At 45.8% G+C, this 27571-nt stretch overlaps 1 protein-coding gene and 1 long non-coding RNA gene across 7 annotated transcripts in view; one reads left to right on the top strand and one right to left on the bottom strand.

Moving 5' to 3' along the window:
• Positions 1–262: 262 nt before the first annotated feature.
• LOC116528568 lies at positions 263–23036 on the top strand. Its single transcript, XR_004259093.1, has 3 exons — positions 263–980; positions 19603–19613; positions 23027–23036. It is a non-coding gene; the product is annotated as an uncharacterized LOC116528568 (long non-coding RNA).
• Positions 10168–27571, bottom strand: part of MAX (MYC associated factor X) — a 28565-nt gene continuing 11161 nt past the window's right edge. For 2 of the 6 annotated variants that reach the window (XR_004259092.1, XM_032245867.1), the window contains 3 exons: positions 12951–13074; positions 12385–12469; positions 10168–11703 (listed from right to left, as the gene is read on the bottom strand). Coding sequence is in view for 5 of the 6 variants with exons in the window: in XM_032245867.1 (XP_032101758.1) it covers positions 11516–11703; positions 12385–12469; positions 12951–12971 (294 nt within the window). In the remaining variant the exon portion in view is untranslated. Of the gene's footprint in view, positions 11704–12384; positions 12470–12950; positions 13075–19056; positions 19599–27571 lie in introns of those variants that run through there. The other 4 variants (XM_032245864.1, XM_032245866.1, XM_032245868.1 and 1 more) reach the window with 2 other exon arrangements.

Raw genomic sequence — 27571 nt, 5'->3', positions numbered from 1 at the left:
TCCAGGCCCAGGCCCTGATTGGCTAAGCCAATCTGTCTGTCTGTCCGTCCGTCCGTCCGTCTGTCCGTCCGCCCGTCTATCTATTTAGAGGTGGGAGTCTTGCTCTGTCAACAGGCTGGAGTGCAGCAGTGCAATCTCGGCTCACTGCAACCTCCACCTCCCAGGTTCAAGTGATCCTCCTGCCTCACCCTCCCAAGTAGCTGGGATTACAGGTGTGTGCCACAATCCCCAGCTATTTTTTTTTTTTTTCAGTAGAGATGGGGTTTCATCATGTTGACCAGGATGGTCTTGATCTATTGACCTCGTGGTCCGCTCACCTCAGCCTTCCAAAGTGCTGGGATTACAGGCGTGAGCCGTCATACCCAGCCTAAGCCAATCATTCTAATTTCTGTCTTTGCCCCAGTAATTTGTTCAGGTTGGGAGTAACTCAGGCCTAAGCCAGTCAGCATCCTTGCCCCAGTGATCAAGTCAGAGCAAAAGCATGTGACCTAAAGAAAGAGATGTCATGGATGCTGTATGACAGGGAGAAAAGCAGCTCGTTCCTATTAGGGGATGGTAGAATGTGTGGCCTGGGTGTCTTATAACCATTTTTCTACCTAGAAGGAAGGCAGCATACAAAGACGCTCCGAGAGACTGAGAAACATGGCCCTGATCACATGGCTCCCGAGGCCCATGTGGCCTCTGGGTTTTCAGTTATATAAGCCATTGTGAGTTGGACTTACTATTACCTGCAACTGAAAGCAACCTATTACAGTCATATCACTTAATGACGAGAAAAGCATTGTCAGGTGATCTGAGAAAAGCATTGTCAGGTGATCTCGTCGTAGTGTGAACATCATGGAGTGCACGTACACAGACCCAGACGGCAGAGCCTATCGCACGCCTAGGCCATATGGGGTAGCCAGTAGCTCCTAGGCTACAAACCTGTGCAGCTTGTCACCATACTAGATACTGTAGGCAACTGGAACACAGTGGTATTTGTGAATCTAACGTGGAAAAGGTACAGTAAAAATACAGTATTATGATCTCATGGGACCACTGTTGTACATGTAATCTGTTGTTGACCGAAACATTATGTGGCCTGAATATATACAAAACTCTACCACCAATTAGCTCCAAGACCAAGGCCTTACCTGTTGCTTTAAAAGTGCTGACCACTCTTGCCTCATCTACTCAAACAATAACCCTTAAGATAGCCCCTCCTGGTCTACCGCCTCTCATTGGATCCTTGACTCACCTTGTGAGTGAAACAAGTGTATTATCTGCCTTCTACAACTGGAGAAACAGGTTGGAGAGCTTAAGTGAATCACCCAAGATTTCCCAGCTGTCAAGTGGTGGGGCCGGGGCCGGGGCCCGGCCCAGGCCCAGGCCCAAATCTCCTGCCTCCAAAGCCCATGCTATTCTATCACCTCAGGCCTCTGAAGGAAGGTGAGAGGTCTCCGGGAATGGCAGGCAGTGGTGAAACATGCTTGGTTTACCTCCAGGCTGGATGACTGAGGCCCTGAATGCCAGCTCCCATCTGTCACTAGGTCGAGGATGGTGACAGCAAATAGCAGGGCAGGCCCCTCACCATTCTGATGAAGTCTCCACTTGCCACCAAGTGTGTGGCATAGTGATACTTGCTACACCAGGTATATGCCACACCAGTAGAGTGTGATGCTATGTGGCTCAGTGAGGCCGTGATGAGTCCATCTTCCCGGGAGCTGACCAGAGCCAGACAGCAGCCAGCTTTCTCCAACCTGGCCCAGGTACATCTAATCGGTTCCTGCACATCCTCTTACTTCTCTGCAGTAACCCGCCTTGCCTCTGTTTACCACCTACTGCAGATCTGGGGCCACGTGGCCTCACATTCCTTCCTCCTGCTTCTCTGGCACATCCAAGAATAAAACCAGGCAGGGCAGGGACAGGGCACTCATCACTAGCCCAGCCCATGAAGAAATACAGCACTCTCAAAATAAAAACAAGAATAATGCATTTTTAGGTCAGGTGTGATGGCTTATGCCTGTAATCTCAACAATTTGGGAGGCTGAGGCTGGAAGATCATTTGAATTCAGGGGTTTGAGACCAGCCTGAGGGACACAGCCAAACTCTCTCTCTACAAAAATAAAAAAATTAGGTGTGGTGGGACACACCTGTGGTTACAGCTATTTGGGAGACTGAGATGGGGGGTCATGTGTGTCTGGGAGGTCAAGGCTGCAGTGAGCCATGATTGTGCCACTGCACTCCAGCCTGGGTGACAGAGCAAGACCCTGTCTTTAATTTTTTTTTTTAAAGCATTTTAAAAAATAAATGTTTCCGAGTAGTTTGAGATTGACAGAAAAATTGCAAAGATAGTACACAGAGTTCCCACAGACCCATTAGTCAGTTTTCCCTATTATTAACATCTTCCACTAATAGGAATTTGTCATAATGAATGAACCAATTTTGTTACATTACTAACAAAAGTCCATCTTATTTGAATTCCCCTAGGTTTTACCTAATGGCCTTTTGCTGTCCAAGGATCCCATCCAGGACACTACGTTACACTGAGTTGTCATGTCTCATGTGTCCTTAGACTCCTCTTGGTTGTGACAGTTTCTCATTCTTTTCTTGTTTTTGATGACTTTGACAGTTTTGAAGAGTAGGGCCAGGTATTTTGTAGAACATCCCTCAGGTGGGATTTGTTTGATGTTATCCTCATGACTAGATGGGGTTATTTTTTGTTTTTTTCAAGAGACATTGTCTTGCTCTGTCACCCAGGCTAGAGTACAGTGGATCATAGCTCACTGCAGCCTCAACCTCCTGGGCTCAAGCAGTCCTCCTCGTCAGCTTCCCGAGTAGCTGGAACCACAGGCACACACCACCATGTGCAGCTAATTAATTTTTTTTTTTTTTTTTTTTTTTTTTGTAGAGGCAGGCTCTTGCTATGTTGCCCAGGCTGGTCTTGAACTGCTAGGCTTAAGTGATCCTCCTATCTTGGCCTCCCAAAGTACTATGATTACAGGCATGAGCCACCGTGCCCAGGCCATGCACTACAGTTTTTTGTAGGAAGGCCACAGAGGTAAAGTACCACTCTCATCACCCATCAAGGGTACATACCATCAACATACTTCATCATGTTTATGCTGGTGTTAGCTGGTGTTACCCTTCATCATCTGGCTGAGGGAGTTTGTCAGGTTCCTCCATAAGGTTACCTTTTCTCCCTTTCCTGAATGTATCCTTTAGAAGGTAGTTACTATATGCAGTTCACACTTAAGAAGTAGGGTGCTGGCTCACACCTGTAATCCTAGAACTTTGGGAGGCCAAGGTGGGTGGATCACTTGAGGTCAGGAGTTTGAGATTAGCCTGGCCAACATGATGAAACCCCATCACTACCAAAAATACAAAAATAAGCTGGACGTGGTGGCACACACCTGTAATCTCAGCTACTCAAGAAGCTGAGGCAAAAGAATCACTTAAACCTGGGAGGTGGAGGTTACAGTGAGCCGAGATCACACCACTGCACTCCAGCCTGGGTGACAGATCCAGACTCTGTCTCAAAAAAAAAAAACAAAAAAAAAACAACCCAAAAGAAGTGGGGAGTTATGCTCCACATCCTTGAAGGCAGAGCACCTACATAAATGATCTCTGGAATTCTACATGGGAGAAGTTTATTCTCAATTTATGTATTCAATCATTTCTTTATCACTATGGACTCAAATATTTATTTTATACTTACTGTGTTTCAATGCTATTTATTTTGTTGCTTAAATTGTTGCAGTTTTGACCTTTGGGAGCTTTCTCAGTTGGCTCCTGTGTCTAACATACTCCACACTTTCTTACTTTCAATAGTAGTGGATTTTTATCATTCCTTTTCTTTCAACAAGTACTGCATGTTGATAATCATTCACACTGTGTAATGGGTACGTTTGGGTTCAGTATACTGTTCATCCAACCCTTGATCACACTGCACCCTCTCCATAAGTATTGCATGTTGGTTACCCTGAGTGTAAGACTTCATTGCTACCTCCTGTACCCATGATGGCCTGGGATGATGGGACAAAGAAGGCAAGGGGAGCCTGGGCATTCAGCTACCAGACCCAGGGCAGGGCTCAGTGTCACAGCTCTCTCAAGGGGGAAGGGCTGCAAGGGGACTGCTCCCAGGTGTGCTGAATGGTGAGGTAGCCCTGTCAGGCAGATGGTGATGATATGACACAAGTGCTGGGTGTCCATGCTCCTTGCTAGGCTCCATCCCCTCAGTCCCTCCCCTCCCTCTCCGGAGCAGTGGTTGCCATGAGCCTGGATACCAAGGGACCAGTGAATGTGGTAGAATAAGAATGGTGACCCAAGCTGTGCAGAGTGGGAGGCTCTGACCCACCCTCCCTTCACCCACAGCCTCCCCCAGCCTCTCTGAATGGCTAGATGGGGAGCCCAAGGCTGGGCTTTTGTGAGCAGGATGGAGAGCCCATCAAGAGCTTGAGAAGCGATGACCTGGTGGCACTGCCCCTCCCATAGTGTCAAACACTTCTCACTGAGGGCCCCACCTCCTGAATTCCTTTGCATTCAGAGCCCAGACGTGACACTTGTGCTAAATGCCTAAGCCTTTTTTCTAACTACTCTAAGCTTCTTGAAGGCAAGGCCCAGGCTTTATAAGCTGCCTAGATTGTCCCAGTAGCCAGCACCGTGCTGGGCTGAGGCTAGGTGCTGCTCAAATACCTGAGGGTTGAACTCATGCAGAGGCAACCCTGGAACCACCCTATCGAGGGCACAGAGATAAAGGAGCATCTCGAGGCTGGAGTCCACTGGTACACGTGCCATCTGCACACAACATTTGAAGAGTACCCACCACAAGCCAGGCACAGTGTTAGGGGCCCAGTAGCAAGCACACAGAGCAGCCGCTGATCCTTTGGGGTCTCCCAGTTGGAAATACCTGCTCACCACCAGTCTCTACACAGAGGGTCCTGGGAGGGAAACATGGCCAACTTGTTGGAAACAGGGTCCCTCCTCTCCAAAGTCTCCTCCAGTCTTGCTGCAGTAGGTATTCTCTGTGGACATGACAGTCCTCATCTCAGCTGGCTGGCCTTGCTGTGGCCTTTTGGCCCAAAGCTGTTGACCACTGTCCTTTAACCCAAGATCTGCCCCTGCCACCCTAGAGCTATTGAGGGCACTGGGAGATAAACAATGAAGCTCTCAAGCACTGTGCATGGGTGCCACGGGCAGCCAGGCTGCCAGCTGGATGCGGGATGAGTGACTGGGGGTGTGGGCTCTGCATGTCCATTGGGTTATTTTTTGGATCAGACTTTGCATGGCTCATTCCCTACTCCTGGGTCCCTGCAGGAGTAGGCTGAGAGAAGGCACGCCCCTCTCTATCGGCCTACAGGCTGTCAGGCTTGTTTTTCTTGGCAGGAGACTTAATCCCTCACCTAGTTCAGAACTAGAGTAGAAGGTTCAGGCTCAGCTTTCTTAATATTGGACCCTTGATTCTTTTTCTTCTTCTCTAACCTTTAATTTACTGGAAAAAATTAATAGCCCAGACCATGCTATGTAATTTTGCCCAGAGCAGGCTGAGGGTATACAAGAGCCCCACCCTGCAAAGGACATCAGAGGAAAACAATCCTAAATGGGGCCTGGCAGTCATAACAGGCCTGCTGGGGCAGCTGGCATCTAGCACAGGGCGCAGGAGGGGACCTGCTTGGCTGGTTGTGAATTGTCCAAGGCCACCTGCTCGGCATTCTTTTAGACACGCCCATCCTGCTGGGTGTGTTGTGTGTACGTGCACGCGGAGCCAGAGTGAGCTAGAGCACGCGGGTCCGTGGCCCAGTCATGAGGCTCATCTGCCCCACCTCACCCATCAGGCAGACTCTGCTCAAGGGACCCCTGAAGGGGAAGGCTGAAAAACGATGGCTTGACCACTATCATAACCAGCGCCGGGCAAGAGACACCGGGCAGGAACACGACGCACTCGCAGGATCTGCGCCTGGCAGTGTCTGCCACCCGGCACTGCAGAAACAAACTGAAACTGGCATGAAGAACGGGGCAAAGTCACCAGTATGTTAATGGTTAATGGCTCTGAGCCAGTTTGCAAGGGTGTATTTCATTCCCCAACTCTATTTTTTTCTCCAAAAGGTAACAGATTTGTGGTCTTGCTCAGGTTCTTTCAGAAAACATGCAAATTTGTTACTGCCTTTTAGCATTCAATATACATTTACCTCCCCTTTCTTTTAAGGATTTTAGTACAGTTAACTCTTATTACATCAGAGAAAAGGAGAGTTTATTCACTCTACTTTTTTTTTCCTTTGGGACGGAGTCTTGCTGTGTCACCCAGGCTGGAGTGCAGTGGCATAATCTTGGCTCACTGCAACCTCCGCCTCCTGGGTTCAAGCGATTCTCCTGCCTCCATCTCTCAAGTAGCTGGGACCATAGGCATGAGCCACCCCGCCTGGCTTTTTTTGTATTTTTAGTAGAGACAGGGTTTTTACCACCTTGACCAGGCTGGTCTAGAACTCCTGACCTCAAGTGATCTGCCCGCCTTGGCCTCCCAAAGTGCTAGGACCACGTCTGGTCTGACTCCACATTTTAACAAAACTCAAAAATGGCTGCACTATCCAGGACATATGATGGCAGACAGACCTAAGAATTGCCAACATTTATTGAGTACTAAATGCCAGGAACAATTCATGGGCTTTTCACACTTACTCCTTTAAGCCTCACAATGGCACTTGGTACTATTACTGTCCTCACGTTATGGCTCAGAAAGCCAGAGCAATGTCACCCCAGAGGTAAGGGCTGTGCCTGGCACGGCAGTCCAGACAGGCGGGCTCAGGGGCCATGGCCCTACCCACTCTGGCAATCATTCAGAAGCTCCTTAGGCTCCTTTCACACACCGACCCCAACGAAACACCGCAACGACAACACTTACCAGCAGGGCGATGAGGGTTCAGCAGGAGAGCCTCCAAAACCCACGCATGGGCCTCCCTGGTGTGGTCACACAGTCCTACCTATAGTTAAGCCTGGCTTAGCCAGACTGTTCAAAAATGGGGTATTTGGCCAATTGGTTTTCTCCCTGAGAAAGTAACTAGAAAATATTTTTATTTATTCCCTTTCCAAGCAAACTCTGGGGATGTTATGAGTTAGCTGCTGAAGGAAATTCTCTATTAGCTATCTAGGAGTGTAGACATTGGCAAACTCTATCTCCCTACCTGAGGCTTCCTCTTCAGGAAACAAAAACAGTTTTGAACAAAAGAATGCTCTAGTTTCATGTTCCCAGAGGCTTTTGAGAATACAGCCTGGTGGCCAGGCCTGAGAGAGAGCCTTGCTCTGGCTGGATTATAAAACCTGCCTGGGGAGCAGAGGCCAGCCAGTGCGTGCTATAGAAATGAGCGCTGCCCCATGTCATTACCTCTTCTTGGGGCTTCAAAAGCGGGTGGTGGAGGCAGCGCTCAGCTCTCTTCCTTCTCAAGTTTAAAAACTTGGTAGCTCAGCCAGCTCCCAAAAGTATCAGAGCCCCACTGGGAGCACACAAACTCAAGCCAATCCTAAGGCCTGAACTATTTAAAAAGCCCGCTTCCCACACCTTCATCCTGACCTCAGAGCCACTTTGCTAATTCAGCTCAGCTGTGCCTAACTTCCCCAACAGCGTCCTTTTGGTTCCCAGGTTATATTACTTTGGGAAGTCAAACCTGAGTGACACGAGGACCATCTGAAAGAGCTTGTTAGGGCCACGGCACACTTTAGATCAGAGGGATCCCTTTAACAAGCAGCCATGGGCACAATCCAAGGATCCCACTTTGAGTAACACCACTTGGGGCTTCTGGGCAGTTCTGCCTGAGCCTCCAATAGTGTCCAAAGCTGAGAGATGCCATTGCATTGTGGTGGGAGGGAATGGTCAGAGCCTCGCTCAGGTTGACACCAGATCTAATGTACCCACGGGGCCGCTTCAGTCTTGAAGAGTTCATGAGTCCAATCTTGGTGTCACCTTGCTCTCTTTGGTCACTGTGCCTGGTCAGGATGGGGCACATCTGTGAGGAGTGGGAAGCATTTGTGACATACCAAGAAGTCAACCCTTTAGGGAACCGCTTTAGGGAAGGTGTCGGGAGCTGGCCTTTTCCCCCTGGCTGAATCGGTCCCGGTCACAAGCTTTGTGTAGATAATGGCAGCAGGCACCTCAGTGCTCACTCGGTCCTGAGGTTAAGCACAGTATAAGCATTATCTCATTTAATCCTCATAACCACCTTATGAGGCTAGTGCTATTATTATCCTCATTTTACAGATAAAGACGCTGAGGCTGGGAGAAGTAACACAGCCACCAAGTGGTGGAGACAGGATTGTGAACCCAGCCAGTCTGATTTCAGAGGCCAAGCATAAAACACACATGATATTAACAGAAACAGAATTCTGCTTACTTCAGTCACAGTTCAGGGCTCGGGCTCCTATTGTCTACTCAGTCTTGTTTTTTAAACCTGTCCCAGCTAAGATGACAGCTCTGTGAGCTTAAGTAGTCTTTACCTAAGAAATTGTAGAAGTTTTACAATGGGGTTAACATATCAAGAACTTTAAAAACTGGGCCATTTTAAACACCCTTGCACTTGGGGCAACTGTAAAGGTAGGGAAATATAAAGCTTAACAGGTCCCTCAGTGAAGCCACCTGCCACAGTGACCACGCAGATCTACAGCTTATCTGGCTTTGTGTAAGTCAGTGTCCAGAGTAATGTCAAAATAAACCAAAGATTACCATCACAGTGAGAGAGTAAGCTGTGGTCAGACTTTGAGATCCTGAAGGGATACTCATACTCGCTTCCTAGACACACATACCAGAAGGGACTTGGCTGTGACTTTGATTTGTCCCTTTCAGCTGAGCACAGTCTCCAGGTGGAGCTCCCCTGTGTTCCCATCCAGGAAGCTGCTTCCAGTGGTACCTCCACCCTGTGCCAAAGTCTGCTCAGCATGCCAATTGGGTGGTTCGGATTTTCCCAGGTGAACCAGCCAGCTAGCCACTGTGTCCCTTGTCTTCTAGCTGGTTTACTGAAATCTAGAGAAGCCTAAACTCAACCCCTTGTCCAGCCAATATACCAGAGCCAGGGACTGGCTCTCAGGGACACCACTTGTCCTCACGCTGGCTCAGCTGCCCCTTCTTATTTGCTACCTGCCTACTGGGTGCCAGCTTCACATGCCTTCCATCTCTGTATCAACACAGCTTCACCCACAGCTTGGTTCTAACACCAATACTAAGCAAACCAACTGTATACTTAAGCCCAGATATACAAAGAGATATAGTTAGGGGCAAGGAAAAAGAGGAGAAAAGCATGTTAACCTTGAGGGCTTTCTGCAATAAACTGATTCTCATTCCCATTTCTTCCTATTGCAGTCTCTTTCCTCTATCTTGAAAAGAAGTGCCTTTAATAAATGGGATCTTGCTTTCCCAGCATCTTCCTTTTCCTTAATGTAATCATAGCCTTTGGAGTCTTGATCATGTTTCAAATTGCCTCTTATACATAACCCATCTGCCAGCTCCCATGAAACAAAAAAAGATATTATGGATTTAACGCACAATTGATAGGAGCCACAGTGCTCTTCACTATTCTAAAGATCGTGAAAAATCCAAGAACTGATTTGACTTGACGTCCTCTCTGGGTCTAGGAACAGCAGTATTTCCTGTCAGCCAGACAGGAAAACCAAGGCTGAGCTGTGTCCTGGCCATAATTCCTTGTTCTTCCAAGGTCAAACAAGTTCAGGCTGGTGTTCGGTCCCCAGTCTGAGCAGAGCTAACTTGATGCTATTGGAGCCTTCTTGACTGCCAGTCCTGGAGCTGTCTGGAAACTGAAAGGTCCTGGAGAGCAGCAACCTCTGAACTGGGCACTCATTACCAGGAGAACCTGAACCCAGCTCTGGGCAAGCAATTCCCCCAAAGGTCACTTGTTTAGCAAAAACTAGATCTAGAAATGTTGCCGCAGCTAACCCCACATCCCTGTTGAACCTCAAAAGCCTTATCCAATGAACAAAGCCATCACCACCCATTTACTCTCTCCGGCTGAGCCGAGCCCTGGGAAGAAAGGAGAAACAACTCTGGCTTATGGCTGCTCCTGGTTCTGCAGGACCAGGTAAACCGCCTCCACTTCTCACTCAGGCTTCCATAGAGGCCCTAACAGCTTCCAGAGGGGTCTCTCATCAACCATCTTGGCCTTAACAAGGGCAAGAAGACACCACCACCAAGAAGGATAAAATAAGTTTTTATTTATAGTCTTATAGTAAAGGGGGAAGCCTTAACTTGCAAGACAATTCTTCGGCAGTATGTACAACATACTTTTTATTTCCATGGAATGGAATCAAACACGAACTGAGACTACAGAGTATACACTAGAAATCAGCAAATGCCAGGAACGGAGTAGGAAAAAGACAAAGAAATGAGGCCTAAACACACAAAACCCTTCACTGGGATCTGCTGACCACAGCCAGAGCCAGGGCTGGATCACACAAAGGAGACAGGTTTCAGGACTGCAGGAAAGGAAGTGGGGTGAGGGCAGGGAAGGGTCCGCACTGGGGTGCGGGTTTAGTACCAGGTAAATTGCTCTTGGTATTTACATACAAAATCAGTTGGCTCTATTTCTTAGAAATACACACGGGAAGAAAGGAAGATTTCATCATTACTTTATGAATCTGTCGCTTTGCAAGACCGACATCATCAGAAATAGGAACAATTCACTCAGATTCAAATTTAAGTAGCAGGAAATAAATATCAAATCATCATCACTGGCCCTCAATACAAAACCTCTATGCCACCCAAAACATCCTCCCTGTCCCAACCCCAAATGGCCACTCCCTGGTGGCTGCTGCTTCACTGCTGCTATCTCCCACGCATACCACAAGAATCCATGCAGCCCTCCGTGAGGCTGGCACCGCAGGCCTAAACAGCTGGCTGAGAGAGGCAGGAGTGAAACATGCCGAAGACTCTGTGCTGCGACTCTGTCCCCACTTTCTTTTCATACCACAAACTTCTTTAAGGATCTGCTCTTTCAATAGGAGCAATACATAGCTTTTTAGAAAAAGGAAAAAAACAACCTTAAAAAGGAGGAGGGTTAATTCTGATTACTCCAAACTGGTCATCTTCTCAAAGTAGAGCAGTTCACAGATTCACAGTCTATCCAACAGAGGTGAGGGCGGACCAGGAGGCCACCTGGGCAGGCAAGGCATCCTCCGGGTATGTGCCCGGCAGGGCTGGAGGAGCTGGTAGGGTGGGCAGGATACTATGGGCTCAGAGGTCCGGCCGGCCGTCTGTCCTCCACAGAAAAAGCTGCCAAGTTGGGGTGTTTTGGTTTAAAAATTCCTGGTGGGGACAGGGAATCCCTGAAGGGAATACATTAAAAAAAAAATACACAGTGGAAATGGGGAAGGAGAACGAGAGCTGTTGTCCAAGAGCTTCTACATGAAAATAAAAATTTAAAAAAAAAAGGGAGAAAGAGAAAAATACAGTCTCTTAAATGGTTCTGAGGGTTCTACAGATGAACTGAAAGGAGGAGGAGACGATGGAGACAGTTTTTATTGCTGGCCTGCCCCGAGGGGCTTAGCTGGCCTCCATCCGGAGCTTCTTCCTGCTTTGGGGCTCCTCAGGCTCAGACTCTGAGCTGGAGTCTGAGCCCCCATCGAAGGCAGAGATGGTGCTGCCCTTGGCGTTGGTGTAGAGGCTGTTGTCTGAGGAGGGGTAGTTGGTCTGCAGTTGGGCACTTGACCTCGCCTTCTCCAGTGCACGGACTAAAAGGCAACCAAGGGAGTGTGTTACTGCCTTCTGCAGACTTGGGGAGGAGCCGAGTCTCAGACTCAGGGTCCAGCCTGTTCTTCCTAAGGGCTTGCTTGCTGGCCCCCGAGGCTCAAGGTGCTCAGAAGTAGCTCCCTTTGGGTGGCTGTTCACTCACACACTTCATTTCCCTCCCACCTTTCCCAGCTGGACCTGGGAACCAGCAGACACTCTGCAATCCCACCCAACCCTGAAGAGAAGGCTTGTGATGTCACCGTGCGGCCACGGAAGCCCAGCACAGGGACTGGAGCGTGAGCTTCCTGTGGGATTCAGCAGTGCAATAACAGAGGAGAAGCTGGCCCAGTAACATGAGGCTCCACAAGGTGTGAAGGCCACACAACAGCAGGAAAGGATGATGTAAGATGTATCAGCCAAAGAACACTTTTGGCTTAGTTCTCATGTACAAGATCCATTTGGAATGACAAGCTGGACACTTGGAAGCAAGTCACCGATACACGTAAAATTCCTGGGCTTTTCAAACAGCCCCACATGCAGGCTGCTTGGCGGCCGGATAACCAACCCACTGACACCACCCACTGCCCATCCCTTGGTTCAGCTCAGCTTGAGCCTGGAAGGTCAACCCTTTATTTTATTTATTTTATTTTATTTGAGGTTTTCTAACCCAGGTGGTTACTTGCATTTCCTTTTACTTGCATCTTCCATGAGGGAGGAAGAGAAGTGAATTCCCCAGGAACAAAGAACTTGATCAGCTCTCGCTTTCCCCTGTGGTTGTAGGAAAAGGCGGGTGTGAGCATTGAGAACAGCATGGGCCTAGCCCATAGGCTGCCCTGATTGGACTACCATTGACCATGGAGGGCTCACTGTCCCTGAACACCTGGATCTCTGGTACTTACACAGCACATTCCACTCCAAGGACCTCAAAGCTCTTTTCAGGCACCTGATGCCAGGTGTGATCCCTACTGCAGGCAGAGCACCTGAGCCCCAAGAAGGGGACAGATCAGGTCAGAAAAGATACAAGTTTCCAGATGTCCAACTTCCTAGCTTCCATTGTCTCCTCACTGGCACCTCAGGTCCTTCCTCAGGACGGCTCTAACACTCAGCTACTCAGGCCCCAGGAAGCAGGACCAAGCCTGTTTCTCCGCACATACTCCATGACTGGCTCTGACTCTGCAGGTCCAGGTACCAAAGCCTGACCCGGATGGAGCACAGCAGGGCCAACTGCCCCACAAGCTCAGGTGCTCACCTTGCTGCTCCAGAAGAGCATTCTGCCGCTTGAGGTCGTCAATATCTTGCTGGTGTGTGTGGTTTTTCCTTCGCATATACTGGATATACTCTGTGGCTTTGTCTAGGATTTGGGCCCGGGATGCCTGTGGCAATATGAGAAAAAGCACAGGGGACAAAATAAAGACCGAATCCAGGCAGTAAGGGAACCTGGCCTTTCTGTAGCAACTGCTTTGGTGGCTGGAAACAAGAGGGTAAGGTGGGAAAAGGCTGAAGAGATACAGTAATGGCTATTGAACGCCTTCTTTGATTTTGTTTCATTTTGGGACAGAGTTTCATTCTTGTTGCCAAGGCTGGAGTGCAATGGTATGATCTTGGCTCACTGCAACCTCCACCTCCCAGGTTCAAGCAATTCTCCTGCCTCAGCCTTTCAAGTAGCTGAGATTACAGGCATGCGCCACCGTGCCTGGCTAATTTTTTGTATTTATAGTAGAAACGGGTTTCACTATGTTAGCCAGGCTGGTCTCAAACTCCTGACCTCTGGTGATCCACCCACCTCGGCCTCCCAAAGTGCTGAGATTATAGGTGTGAGCTATTGCACCCGGCCTTTTTTTTTTTTTTTTTTTTTTTGAGACATAGTCTCCCTCTGTTGCCCAGGCTAGAGTGCAGTAGTGTGATCTCAACTCACTGCAACTTCCGCCTCCCCAGTTCAAGCGATTCTCCTGCCTCAGCCTCCTAAGTAGCTGGGATTACAGGTGCATGTCACATCGCCTGGCTACTTTTTATCATTTTAGTAGAGATGGGGTTTCACCATGTTGGCCAGGCTGGTCTCAAACTCCTGACCTCAGGAGTGATCCACCCACCTTTGCCTTCCAAAGTGCTGGGATTACAGGCGTGAGCCACTGCACCCGTGAAAGCCTTCTTTGTGACACACAAGGTGCCAAGTACTTTACAGAGCTTACCTCACAGTTTCAGAGGTAGTTCTTCCAGGAACCCAAGGATCAGAGAAGTAAACCGGATTTTTCAAAATCACCAGCTAGACAGTGATAGAGCCTGGATTTAAACTCAGAGACATCTGACTCTTAAATTGTACTTCCATCCCCTTTGGTTCTTTAGGTTGCTTTAAAGTCTTTAGCTTGGCTATGTCTGGAAACGTTAAAATACTACTTTAATGAAAGCTTTAGGCCATTAATTCTGCTAGGGCCCAGCTACAGAGAGCTGGTCCAGAAAGACATGAGCAAGATTTCAGCTGGAGCTGGCTTGAGATGGCAATGGGTACAATGTGTTTCTTCAAGACCCAAGATGGCAGCCAAACTCTCAAACCATTGTTAACTATTCCCAACTGAACAATGCTGCTGCGTCACTATTTCAGCCTTCCTGGTTAAAGAGACTTTCATAAAAGCTGTCAGTGCTTGATGTCAACACAGGAAGTGCATGAGATTGGGCCATTTCAGGAAACAACCACACCTCTATAACGGTTGTGGGTAGCCTGGGTACTGCCTTGTTAGAGGAACAAGTTCATCGGTCAGTAACACGGATGTCATGTTACTGTGCCCCTAGACATCGAACTTGTCTGGGAGATTCCCTCCAGGCTACAGAGTTACTTATGGCCAGGCAGACAGCCATACTGGTAGAATAGTACAAAGCCAAGAGAAGCCCAAGGTGGGGTACCCTAGAAGCTTAAGTATGGCCTTCCAGCCAGAGGCTCCTGAGCAGCTAGAAAACTTCTTACCCAGGGTAGGGAGTGCTTGACAATTCCATATTACAAGCCCATTGAGGTCCCAAACAACCAGAACACAACAGCGGGAGAAAGACAAAGAAAACATGTACACCGTGGCTAGCAAAACCAGATCTACTCATATTAAGTCCTAACAATCTCAATTTATAGGCCTCAGTTTGGGCTGAGTTTCAGAGAGGTTTGGAAGGCCTGTGTTTATTTGTAAGTCTTCACAAGTACTAGAATTTCCAGGCTTTCCTCTTATAGCACCCTTAAGGCAATTTCCTCAAGGAAATTGTTCATAGTCAGCCATTTTTATCAGGTACAAATTACGTACAAGGTACTGGGCAGATATTGTGGGGAAACAAAACATATTAGTCATGGCTTCTTTGCCCCGAAGCTTACTTGCTATCTAGCTGAGGAGATAAATATGTCTATACACAAACAAATCACAGGGCAGTGCTGACTAGCATAACCCGACTAGCAGAGATTACAGAGGCCACAGGACAGACAGCTTCTGGCTGGGGTGATTACCTACTGTGTGCCAGGACTGGCCTTGGTGCTGCTGCATGTGTGTGTGTGCACGCAATGCACTCCTATCTGAAATGGCAAACCCTGCATTAGACCAAGGTGGCATCTGTGGGAAAAGGTCACTCTGAATAGGGAGAATAGCACAGGCAAGGGCATGGGGTGGGGAAAAAGCGAGATGTGATTCTTTAGTTGAGTCAGTCAGCTTATGTAGAAGGAATGCGAGTTCCTAGCCTAGCCATGGATACTTCAGGCACTGTTTGCCATTTCTGCAAAGGGGCCTTATTAGGGTTTAATTACTAGGTGACAAAATGGGGTGGAAAAAAGGAGCACATAATTAGAAGGGACTAATTAAAGTATCTTGCTCTCTGGATACTGGAGATGGAATGAAAAATGATTAGTATTGATGAGATGTGGTAGAGTGGTGAGGAAGAATTTGGGAATTCGAGGTCAGAGGTGTGCTCTACACACTTGTCATTAATGAGTTCTGTGACTGCAGATACATTTCTCACCTTGCCTATTCCTCATCTGACTAGAAATTCTCTAAGACCCCACCTAGCCCTCCAAACGCTACCCTTTCCATCACTGATGTAATTGCTATGCATATTTACATCCCTTCTTTAAATCTGCCTATGCAAAAGCTATTTTTTCAACAAACAGTTCCCAGAAAGCAACATTAGCTCTTAACTACCCATGTGCATCTGGGACAAGGGAAAAATGCACAATCTCTGAAAGCAGAGAGCACTTGCAAACGTTCAGTGATAACTTTTAATGAATGACCAAACTGAGTAGCAGCAGCCTTTGTGCTACCAGTTTCTCCTTCAAATATTTATATATGAAACCAGGGAATTAGGATCAAGAAGTGAAAAATGAGTGGTAAGCACAGCAAAACAAGCCAGAAGAGGGAAAAAGATCCTGTGAGGGATGGCAGTTTCCATTTCAGGGTAGTTTTTGGATGAAGATAAAATTCATAGATGTTCAGAACATAGTGTCTCGGGAACAAGAGGAGTCCAAAGAAGGCTGGATTGGTTTAAACCCAGAAGGAGGCCTTCAGAATGCTAAGCACAGCCCTTCCTCCATCCTCTGCTGAAAGCAAAAGTGCCTCAGGTCACTTGGGGGGCCCTGATCCCTCAGCAAGTCCACAATAATGGTTCAGTTTATTTTATTCTTGCCAGGGTACCCAACAAGAATTAAAATCCAATAAGAAAAAAATTTAAAGCATGAAATATAGAAATATTCCAAATTTGCATGTCCATTTAGTCCACGGAAGAAAAAGCAAAAGGCTAAAGTGAAAAATGCTAGACTCACCTGCAATCCTCCCCTCCCATCTTTCCATTCCATACAAGATCATGTGGCCAGTCACAGCATGAAGGTGAGGGCAGGCTCTTCCTTGTCTTTATGAATTTATAATACGTGACCAGTAAACACAAAGCCAGCAAGAAACTCTGGGATTTATGGCATGGACTATGGAATGACCTTGGGCTTTTGGTTTCTGTTTTCTGAAAACTGCCCTAACTCAGCTGAGTCAACTGCCCACCTTCACATGAGTGCGACTGATCAGACAGAACTTGCTAAGTCAACGTGTCCACAGAGCAAGTGCTGCCTTGGGTACTCAGATAATGAGAATTATAATTTTGATTCTGCCTTTGTGAACAGAAATGGCTCGTTAGATGGTTTGGATGGAGCCCTGAGACAGGATGGATGGTGGCTGCAGGGACTGACAAGGTAGTCAGGCGTCCCATGCAGCCATGTGAGTGAATGCAAAGGGCTCAGCAGGCTGGCCTCCCTCATCCCCCACACCTCTGGGAGTCACACAAAAGGACATTGGGCAGCCTTGCCAGATCTTGCTCCAAAGCCATGCAGGCACACAGCAACACAAATGACAATGATGGGGGTGGTAACAATGGCAGTAGCTAACACTTACTGAGAACTTACTAAGTGCCAGGCATCCACAACCTTCTGATGTATTATTTTCCCTATTTTATAAATGAGGAAACTGAGGCACAGAGCTGTAATTTACCCAATGTTACGTAAACTAGTAGGAAGATGAGTCAGGATTTGAATCCAAGCCTCCAGGACACTCATATTTTGGGAACACAGCGGAAGCTATCAATAGAAGACCCTCATGAAGGTGGTTTTCTGGAGGAGTGACAGCTGAAGCCCAATGGTAAATTGTCTCTGCACAGGTAACAGGTGTAGGAGTTGAGTTGAAAGTGAAGCAATGATGAAGACTAGTCTTCAGAATTTGGTTGAAAAGTAAGAAGTGGGCCAGGTGCAGTGGCTCATGCCTGTAATCTCAGCACCCTGGGAGGCTGAGTGGGAGGATCACTTGGGTTCAGGTGTTGGGGACCAGCCTAGAAAACAGCAAAACACAAGGGCTCTATAAAAAACCCGGGAGGTGGAGGTTGCAGTGAGCCAAGATCATGCCATTGCACTCCAAAAGATTAGCTGGGCACGGTGGTGCACGTATGTGGTCCCAGCTACTTGGGAGGCAGAAGTGGGAGGATCTCTTGAGCCCAGGGGGCTGAAGCTGCAGTGAGTCATGCTTGTGCCAACACACTCCAGCCTGAACAACAGAGCGAGACCCTGCATCCAAAAAAAAAAAAAAAAAAAAAAAAGTGAAAAATGGTAGCTTGTAATAGCAGCACTGAAAGAAGATTATTTTTCTTTCTTTTTTAAGAACAGGTGAGAACTAAACAGGCTTCTAGCAGAAACACATTGAGAGGAAAAGCCTGAAGATGCAAGCTAGCTTGAGAGAACTGACCTAACCACCTGGCCTGGTAGGCAGAAGTGGAAGGTTAGGTGGGGGATGTCAGCTTCCCACAGTACAGCTGGCTTCATTACCTCTTGGCGGCCCAGAAGGATCAAAGCAAAATGAACAATGTAGAAGATCCAGGGTGTGGCAGAGGGTCTGGCAGGTTCCTGTCTCTCCTACTGTTTATGCCGCAGCTGTGTGTCCATTTGCATTCCCTCCCAAGGCAACAGGCAGACAGAGGGAAGGCCAACGCCCTCAACCAGAGGCACCCACTGTGAGACCTCTGCTTTTGAATAGTGTCCACCCACCCTACACATCACGGCAAGAACTGACTACATATGTCACAAAAGGTCCCAAACCCAAAAGAGTTGGCTTCTAATTAGAACCGTTTAAGGCCCCAAATGATTCCTGAATTTGTTAGCACTGATGCTTCAGTGAAGTCCAAGGTTATTAAATTTCATTTAAGGCAGGGGTTCTCAAAAAATTTCAATGGAAGGCAAGAGTTCCAAACATTTCTGGAGTTATAAATCTTATCACAGTAACTTGGATTTCTGTAAAAATCCAAGTAGTTTTAGAAAGTGGGTGGGGAGAGGTGAGGAAAAGAACAGTAGCACGAGATTGTTAACATTAGGAACACCACTACCCCTCCCTAAGGTCCTAATGCTGACGTCAGCAACAATAATCTTAAATCTATTGAACACATTTCCTCTTCAATGCCAAAAACAGATGCCACTGGGCTGATGTTACAGCTGTCTTGTTTCCCTAAGAACCAAAATGCCTGCCGGGCACGGTGGCTCACACCTGTAATCCCAGCACTTTGGGAGGCCGAGGCGGGTGGATTACCCGAGGTCAGGTGTTTGAGATCAACCTGGCCAACATGGTGAAATCCTTCTCCACTAAAAATACAAAAATTAGCCAGGTGTGGTGGCGGGCACCTGTAATCCCACCTACTCAGGAGGCTGAGGCAAGAGAATTGCTGGAAGCTGGGAGGTGGAGGTTGCAGTGAGCAGAGATCATGCCATTGCACTCCAGCCCTGGCCGACAATAGCGACATTCAGTCTCCAAAAAAAAAAAAAGAACCAAAATGCCCTATCTGGAGGGAAGAAAAAGAGGTACTGGTGGACTTACCAACTCACATAGTTATATTCTGTACCAGTTATTTTAGAGGAAATGACACCATTTATTTTTTGAAACCTGTGTAAGCTTTTACACATATGAAGGTAAAGGGAGAGTCCAGGGCAAAACTGGTGTAATTTCCATGTGAATATGCCATCTTTGAAAACCAAAATGAAAGCATATGCACAATAAATTTGGATCCACATTAAACTAGTTCATTCAAAAACAGAACCCCATCAATGCCAGCAAGGGAGGCTGGAAGGTCAGAGTCAGCACAGACCTGTGGCTATTTGAAGGCTTCCTGCTGCCAGGACCTCCCCAGCCACGGGACCATTTTGTTCATTACCAGGGAAAGGCAGAACTATCAGCCCTGCAAGCAGCTTAATCAAAGCCAGGAGTCAGACATTTGTTTAAGGGGTCAAAACAATCATTTTTAAAATCTTGCATTCTTTTCTCGTGTGCCCTTGGTAGCTTGAAATGAAGGTGTGGCATTTTTGCATTAAACTTTGACCATGAAGGACAGGAGTACGCAATTTCCGAAAGAGGAAATAGAGCTAGTAAATAAACATGTGGAAAAGCAATTAATTTCACAATAAACGGAATATAAAATTACTAACTTTTGTTTACTGAATTAGTCACCCTCTTAAAAAAAAATTCCAATGATAATGAAGTTGGTACTCTCAAAACTCAACTAAAAGACTACTCTTTAGAATTTGCTTGAACAAAGAAGGAAATAGAAGAAAGAGGACTTGAAAACAATCCTTTGGAAAGCATTTTGGCAACACAAGGAAAAAAGTCAGATGCTCATACCCTTCAACACAGAAATCCAGCTTCTTGGAATCTACAGAAATGGCTACATACAAATAGATATCCATCACTATATATTATAAATTTAAAAAACTGAATGCAACCCCAGTTGCCCAACAGAAACACGCCTAATGACTAAACATGAACACACTGTATGACCTGGGGAAAAATATGATATTATGTAAAAGCAGCAAGCTATAAATAGCACTTTCCCTGAGGGAAGCATGCAGATGAAGAGAACAGGAAGGAATACACAAATTGATAACACTGTATTTCCTTGCTTCTTAGACTCCATCAATAAATCCATGGATGGAACAATGGCAGCTTTTGGGGAGAAAAAAAGGAGGCAGGTTTCTTTTCACATCCACTTTAAGATGATGTCCAATTTCAGTCACATTAAATGAGGCAGAGGGGTACAGACAGTCTATCTTTGGATTGTCCTGATCTGATAGTCACTAGCCACATGTGGCTAATAAACACTTGAAATGTTGAGTACTCTCAATTGAGATGTGCTGTAAAGTTGAATTTTTAAGACTTAGTGAAAGAATAATTTTAAATACATTGATTACATAACTATTTTTTAGTATTAGGCCAAATAAAAGATATTATTCAAATTAATTTCACCTGTTTAACTTTTTAATTGGGTCCACTCAAAAATTTAATTGTATTTAAGTTATATTTAAAATGCATTTGTGACTCACACTAAATTTCTGTTGGGCAACATTTGTCATAGGATCAAAGGGAAGGTTGTAGTTGTGTTGAAGGGGAAACTCATGTTTCTTCTTCTTCCCATTTTTCTAAAGTTTTTGTAATTTTGCTGGAAAAAAAAAAATACTAAAGGAAAGGCCTAGTAATCAATCCTTATCCTTCCAAATCTGAAGACGTGAAAAATGTTAGGTGAGGAACTCTCTAGTACTCTTGGGGTAGTAAGACCTCTCCCATTCTGTGGTACAGTCTCCCAGAAGGAATAATTAGATTTCTGCCCTGCAGGAGCATACCATTTAATTAGGTGATAAGATAATCACAGAAATTAGGGAGACAGAGAGGTTCCACAAAAGACCACAGAGGTTCAGGGGAGGGTTCCAAGAGTGGGGTATTTGATATGGGCCTCTAAGGCAGAGAGCTAGGGGAAGTGGGGAACTCAGGCAGGAGATAAGAGGACAGAAGGCAGGTAGGCCTTGTGAGCAGGGCACTTCAATATGGAACACACAAGTCATCTGGGCACTGTGGCTGGGATTGGACCTTGAGAAAAGCGAAGAACTCAGATAAGCTGAGAATGAAATTCCTGGGCAAAGAGAAGAGGGGCTGACATGGTTTGGCTGTGTCCCCACCCAAATCTCATCTTGAATTGTAACTCCCACTATTCCCAGTAGTGGGAGGAACCTGGTGAGAGGTAACTGAATCATGGGGGTTGGTCTTTCCCACACTGTCCTTGGGATAGTGAGTAAGTTTCGTTGATGGTTTTAAAAACGGGAGTTTCCCTGCACAAGCTCTCTCTCTTTGCTTGCTGCCATCCGTGTAAAACGTGACCTGCTGTTCCTTGCCTTCTGCCACAATTGTAAGGCCTCCCTAGCAACATGAAACTGAATGTCAGTAAACTTCTTTCTTTTGTAAATTGCCCAGTCCCAGGTATGTTTTTATCAGCAGTGTGAAAACAGACTAAATATAGTAAATTGGTACCAGTAGAGTGGGGTGCTGCTAAAAAGATACCCGAAAATGTGGAAGCAACTTTTAAATTGGGTAACAGGCAGAGGTTGGAACAGTTTGGAGGGCTCAGAAGACAGAAAAATGTGGGAAAATTTCAGACTTCCTGGAGACTTGTTGAATGGCTTTGCCCAAAATGCTGATAATAATATGGACAATAAAGTCCAGGCTGAGGTGGTCTCAGATGGAAATGAGGAACTTGTGGGGAATTGGAGCAAAGGTGACTCTTGTTATGTTTTAGCAAAGAGATTGGTGGCATTTTGCCCATGCCCTACAGATATGTGGAACTTTGAACTTCAGAGAGGTGATTTAGGGTATCTAAAGGAACAAATTTCTTTCTTTCTTTTTTTTTTTTTTGAGACAGGGTTTTGCTCTTGTTGCCCAGGCTGGAGTGCAATGGCATGATCTCAGCTCACTGCAACCTCTGCCTCCCAGGTTCAAGCGATTCTTCTGCCTCTGCCTCCTGAGTAATTGAGATTACAGGTATGCACCACCATGCCCAGCTAATTCTATATTTTTAGTAGAGACAGGTTTCTCCATGTTGTTCAGGCTGGCCTTGAACTCCCAACCTCAGGTGATCCACCCACCTTGGCCTCCCAAAGTGTTAGGATTACAGGCATGAGCCACCATGCCTGGCCTAGAGGAAGAAATTTCTAAGCAGCAAAGCATTCAAGAGGTGACTTGGGTGCTGTAAAAGGCATTCAGTTTTATAAGGGAAGCAGAACATAAAAGTTTGGAAAATTTGTAGCCTGACAATGTGATAGAAAAGAAAATCCCATTTTTTGAGAAGAAATTCAAGCCAGCTACAGAAATCTGTGTAAGTAATGAGGAGCTAATAATGCTAATCTCCAAAACAATGGGGAAAATGTCTCCAGGGCATATCAAATTTTCAAGGCGGCTGCTCCCATCACAGGCCTGGAGGCCTACGAGAAAAACAGTTTTCTCGGCTGGGCCCAGGATCACCATATTGTGTGCAATCTAGTCTAGGGACTTTGTGTCTTGTGTCCCAGCCACTCTACACTGAAAGGGGCCAATGCAGAGCTCAGGATGTTGCTTCACAGGGTGCAAGCCCTAAGCCTTGGCAGCTTCCACATGGTGTTGAGCCAGTGAGTGCACAGAAGTCAAGAACTGGGGTTTGGGAACCTCTGCCTAGATTTCAAAGGATGGAGTATGGAAATGCCTGGATGTCTAGGAAGAAGTTTGCTGCAGGGGCAGGGCCCTCATGGAGAACCTCTGCTAGGGCAGTGCAAAAGAAAGAGGTTTACTGACTCTCAGTTTCATATGGATGCGGAGGCCTCACAATCATGGCAGAAGGCAACGAAGAACAAGTCACGTTTTACAGGGATGGCAGCAGGCAAAGGGAGAAAGCTTGTTCGGGGAAACTCCCGTGCACTCTATGTGGGGTCAGAGCCCATACACAGAGTACCTACTGGGGCACTGGATGGAGCTGTGAGAAGGTCACTATCTGCAGATCCCAAAATGGTAGATCCACTGACAGCTTGCACCATGCACCTGGAAAAGCCACAGACACTCGATGCCAGCCTGTGAAAGCAGCCAGGAAGGAGGCTGTACCTTGCAAAGCCAAAGGGGTGAAGTTACCCAAGACCATGGGAACCCACCTCTTACATCACCGTGACCTCTATGTGAGACAGACTCAGGAGATCATTACAGAGCTTAAGATTTGACTGCCCTGCTGGATTTTGGACTTGTATGGGGCCTGTAGCTCCTTTTTTTTTTTTTTTTTTTTTTTTTTTTTTTTTTTTGCAATTTCTCTCATTCGGAATGGCTGTATTTAACCACTGCGCCTGTACCCCCATTGTATCTAGGAAGTAACTAACTTGCTTTTAATTTTACAGGCTCATAGGCAGAAAGGACTTGCCTTATCCCAGATGAGACTCTGCACTGTGGACTTTTAAGTTAATGCTGAAATGAGTTAAGACTTTGAGGGACTGTCAGGAAGGCACCATTGGTTTTGAAATGTGAGATTTGGGAGGGGCTAGGGTGGAAATAATATGGTTTGGCTGTGTCTCCACCCAAGTCTCACCTTGAATTGTAACTCCTACAATTTCCATGTGTCATGGAAGGAACTTGGTAGGAGGAAACTGAATCATGGGGGCAGGTCTTTCCCATGCTGTTCTTGTTATAGTGAATAAGTCTTGCAAGATCTGAATGGTTTTAAAAATGGGAGTTTCTCTGCACAAGCTCTCTTTGCCTGCTGCCATCCATGTAAGACAAGACTTGCTCCTTCTTGCCTTCTGCTATGATTGTGAAGCTTCCTTCCAGCCACGTGGAACTGTAAGTCCATTAAACCTCCTTCTTTTGTAAATTGCTCAGTCCCAGGTATGTCTTTATCAGCAGCGTGAAAACAGACTAATACAAAGGTATACAGTAACTGGAAGGTTAATGTTGGGAAGGAGGAGAAAAAGCAGGTGGGCAAGCTGGGTACCTTATTTACAGACATGGAATACCAGTCCTTACCTAAATGGGCAATGAAAAGCCATTGGAGGTGTTCAGCAGCACACAAATAATTTATAAGAAATTTAATCCATTTACAATTGCTGAGGCTGGAGCCTAAGGGAGACTTGGGCAACTACGGGCAACAATTTAAGATGCAGAAACTTTAAAAAGATAATTGTCCAAGTTGGAGTATGGCCAGCTAATAACCTTAATGAGTAATGAGGACAAGTGGATAGGGCTGTAGTTTACATTTCATTTAAAAGACAATCCCTCCAGCAGCCCAAATATGCTACAGACACAGGCGACTGGATGAATTGTCAGCCTTAAAAGCATCAACAGGAATGAGCCATCTCCCAAAATAATGTGGCCAGGTAGATGAGGGATTCCTCCCATCAGCTATTAAATATTCGCTATATTCCCTACTATGTGCAGGCACTGAGGGAAGAAATATAACCAAAAGGAGACATTTTCCCTCCCTTCATGGTACTTATTTATAGTGTGGTGCCAGCAGACAGTTATTGAATAATCACACAAATATATGTACAACCACATATTAAGTGTAAACCATCTATTAAGTGTAATATATATATATATGTGTACATAAAAGTATAAGTGCTATGAGAGCCTTTATCCTTAAGATTCATGTTCCCTGCCATAAGGGAACTATTAATATTTGGTTTCAACATCTACCTGTTAAGAAAAGCAGACTGTAATGGAAATGAAACTGAGATTAACTCAGTGTAAAGCTCTTATTTGATGCTCAGCATATTATCTAATTATTGTTAATTGTTAGATATAATCCTCTTTCCCAACAAGAGAGCAAGACCCTCAACGGTAGACACCATCTATTACATCTTTTAACCTCTACAGCACTCACAAGGTCTCACTTATATAGTTAAGCACATAATATTGACTGTTGCTGTTTTCTTTAAGGGCTGAGCAAGTCTGCTATTTCCTCTGGCTTGCTCTCTTCACCACAATTTACTGAGAGCTTACTATGTGCCAGAATCTATGATAGAACTGACAGAGGCAATGCCCTCAAATTCTCACCTCAAAATCAAAAAATTTTGTTTTTCTTTATTTTCATTTGAAGTTATATTCTCTCTTCAACACAGCTCTCCCCATAAGGGACAAATGAGAGCTCGACTGCCTGAGAGAGCAATGAGTTTGATAAACAGGCACTGAGGGAGAGACTTAAAAGATGAGAAATTACTATGAACCACTGTAGAGCTACAAATGGCAATGTTGAAAATAACCGTCTACTGCTAAAGTCATCCATGATAAAGAGACAGTGTGAATGGTTATAATCATTCTGGCTCAGGTATTGGGGCTAACTTATGAGATGGAGGACGGAATTATACCCCCATGTAAAGGCAAAATGATGGGCTGGCTATCAGGCCTTGCCCCCCAACATAAACACAGTGAGCTTAGTGCCAGTGAACAGTTGTGTAACACTCCCTAGTACCCAAGGAAGGACACTTAACTAATATTTTCTGTTAAAGAAAAGTAATATCTCTGGGAAAGAAAAAAATGGGGCCACAGTTGATCATGCCCTCACTCCATTACTCTGGTTGGCTGGCTGATGGTTCTAATTCCATCCTACTGTTCCCAGTGGGCTCCATGTACAGCTGAGAAATTGCAAGGAACACAAGACTCAAACAACAGAGATCAAGGGTTTACTTGCCAGCCTGGGACGTATGGCAAAACCCAAATGAACCACCAACTGTAATGGTCTCTTTTCTTGGGCTCAGAGCAACTATATGAACTCAGAAAGAAATTAAAGACTTTAAATGATCCTTAATACCCTGCATTTCAGTGTTACCTACATAATGCCAACTTAGAGGGGAGTATTTTTGTAGTAGCCCTGGTTGACACACTGCCAAGATTAATAGGCCTATCCAGGGGAGGCTTCTAGGACAATGACAAAATACAAGTACTTAAGCAAGATTTCGTCAAAATATCCTTAAATTGTTTACCCATGTGGTACAGGAAAAAGAGGGAACTTGGCAATTGGCAATCCTGAGTCCTAGCCCTTGTCCTGCTAAGATGAGATAGTGATCTTGAGCCTGTGAATAACAATGACAGGAGCAACAGCAGTAATAACTGTCCAATAACAGTACCATACCTCATACAACTGCTGTGTGGATTTAATTTTACATTGCAATACAATGTGAATTATTACTGATTTTTTTCCTCAAGCAAGAGATAATAAATCTTTTCTTTTTTTTTGAGACAGGGTCTTACGCTCTCGCCCAGGTTGGAGTGGTGCCATCATGGCTAACTGCAGCCTGGACCTCCCAGACTCAAGAGATCCTCCCACCACAGCCTCCCAAGTAGCTGGGACTACAAGTTAGCACCACCATGCACAACTAATTTTTGTATTTTCTGTGGAGACGTGGTTTGGCCATGTTGCCCAGGCTGGTCTCGAACTCCTGGGCTCAAACAATCCACCTGCCTCAGTCTCCCAAAGTGTTGGTATTACAGGCATCAGCCATCACGCCTGATGAACCATTTTTTTAAATGTTTATTTTATAGCAGAAATACAGAAAACAAAGGGTAAATAGAGTTTGGGTCCCATTTTTAAAGCTTTCTTTCTTTTTTACACAAGTATCCCCTATTCTAGGTTAGGATCCAATTCAATGAATATATTCCTTTTTCTTTAAAAAAAACAAAAGGCTTAGGACACATATGACGCATAATCCAAATGCTAAGGGAGAAGTCAGCTGGAACATAGAGATGCTTAAGTCAAAGGAGACTAGAACATAGAGAGATCCAAATCAAAGGCTTTCCCTTTAAGAATTGAAGTTCCCCAAAATTCACATAGTAAAATAATTATCTCATGATTATTTACATAATGTCATAACCTTAATTATCACAATCTAAGAATGAGCCGATTTCCTTTGGTCCAAAAACCACATTAAAAAAAAAAAAACACCACGTTTAGTGATAACTCATAAGTCTGAGAGACCCAAGTATTGTTAGACTTACGGCACCTGTGAAACAGTGCTGGCAGCTCGCTTTTTAAAGAGCAAGGGGTTGAGACCTTATAGACCTTTCCTTCATTCACTCTCAGTAGGACATATTTGGATTACAACACGGGATAGGAAGATTCTGAAATTAGAATGTACCTAGTAAATTCTCAGACTGGGGCTTTGCTGATTGGCTCTATAGAATCTGGTTCCCCTAGACCACTCCTCTCTCCCTAGTCCTGCTACTTTTCTGCCGGGATCTCCTGCCACCGCCCCTTCACTCATTCCCCTCCAGCCATTCTGGCCTCCTTGTTTTCCTTGCTGAGCCCAGGAATGCTTACAGGTTCCTATCTCGGTGCTACCACACTTGCTTTCCCTCTGCCTGGAATACTCATTACCAGACAGATGCACTGTTCTTGGCCTCACTTTGTTCAAAGCTTTGCTAAAATGTCACCTTGCCTGCAACACTTTTTGTCTGCCTAATTAAAATTGCAACTCTTCTTCCCTGTTTTTCTCCACATTATTTGCCTGACATAATACATTTATATATACATACACACACACACACACACACACACACAAACACACAC

Source organism: Sapajus apella, unplaced genomic scaffold (genome assembly GCF_009761245.1).
Source record: "Sapajus apella isolate SASKATOON/1434 unplaced genomic scaffold, GSC_monkey_1.0 scaffold59, whole genome shotgun sequence".
Taxonomy (NCBI): Eukaryota; Metazoa; Chordata; class Mammalia; order Primates; family Cebidae; genus Sapajus; species Sapajus apella.
This window is presented reverse-complemented; position numbering and strand designations above follow the sequence as displayed.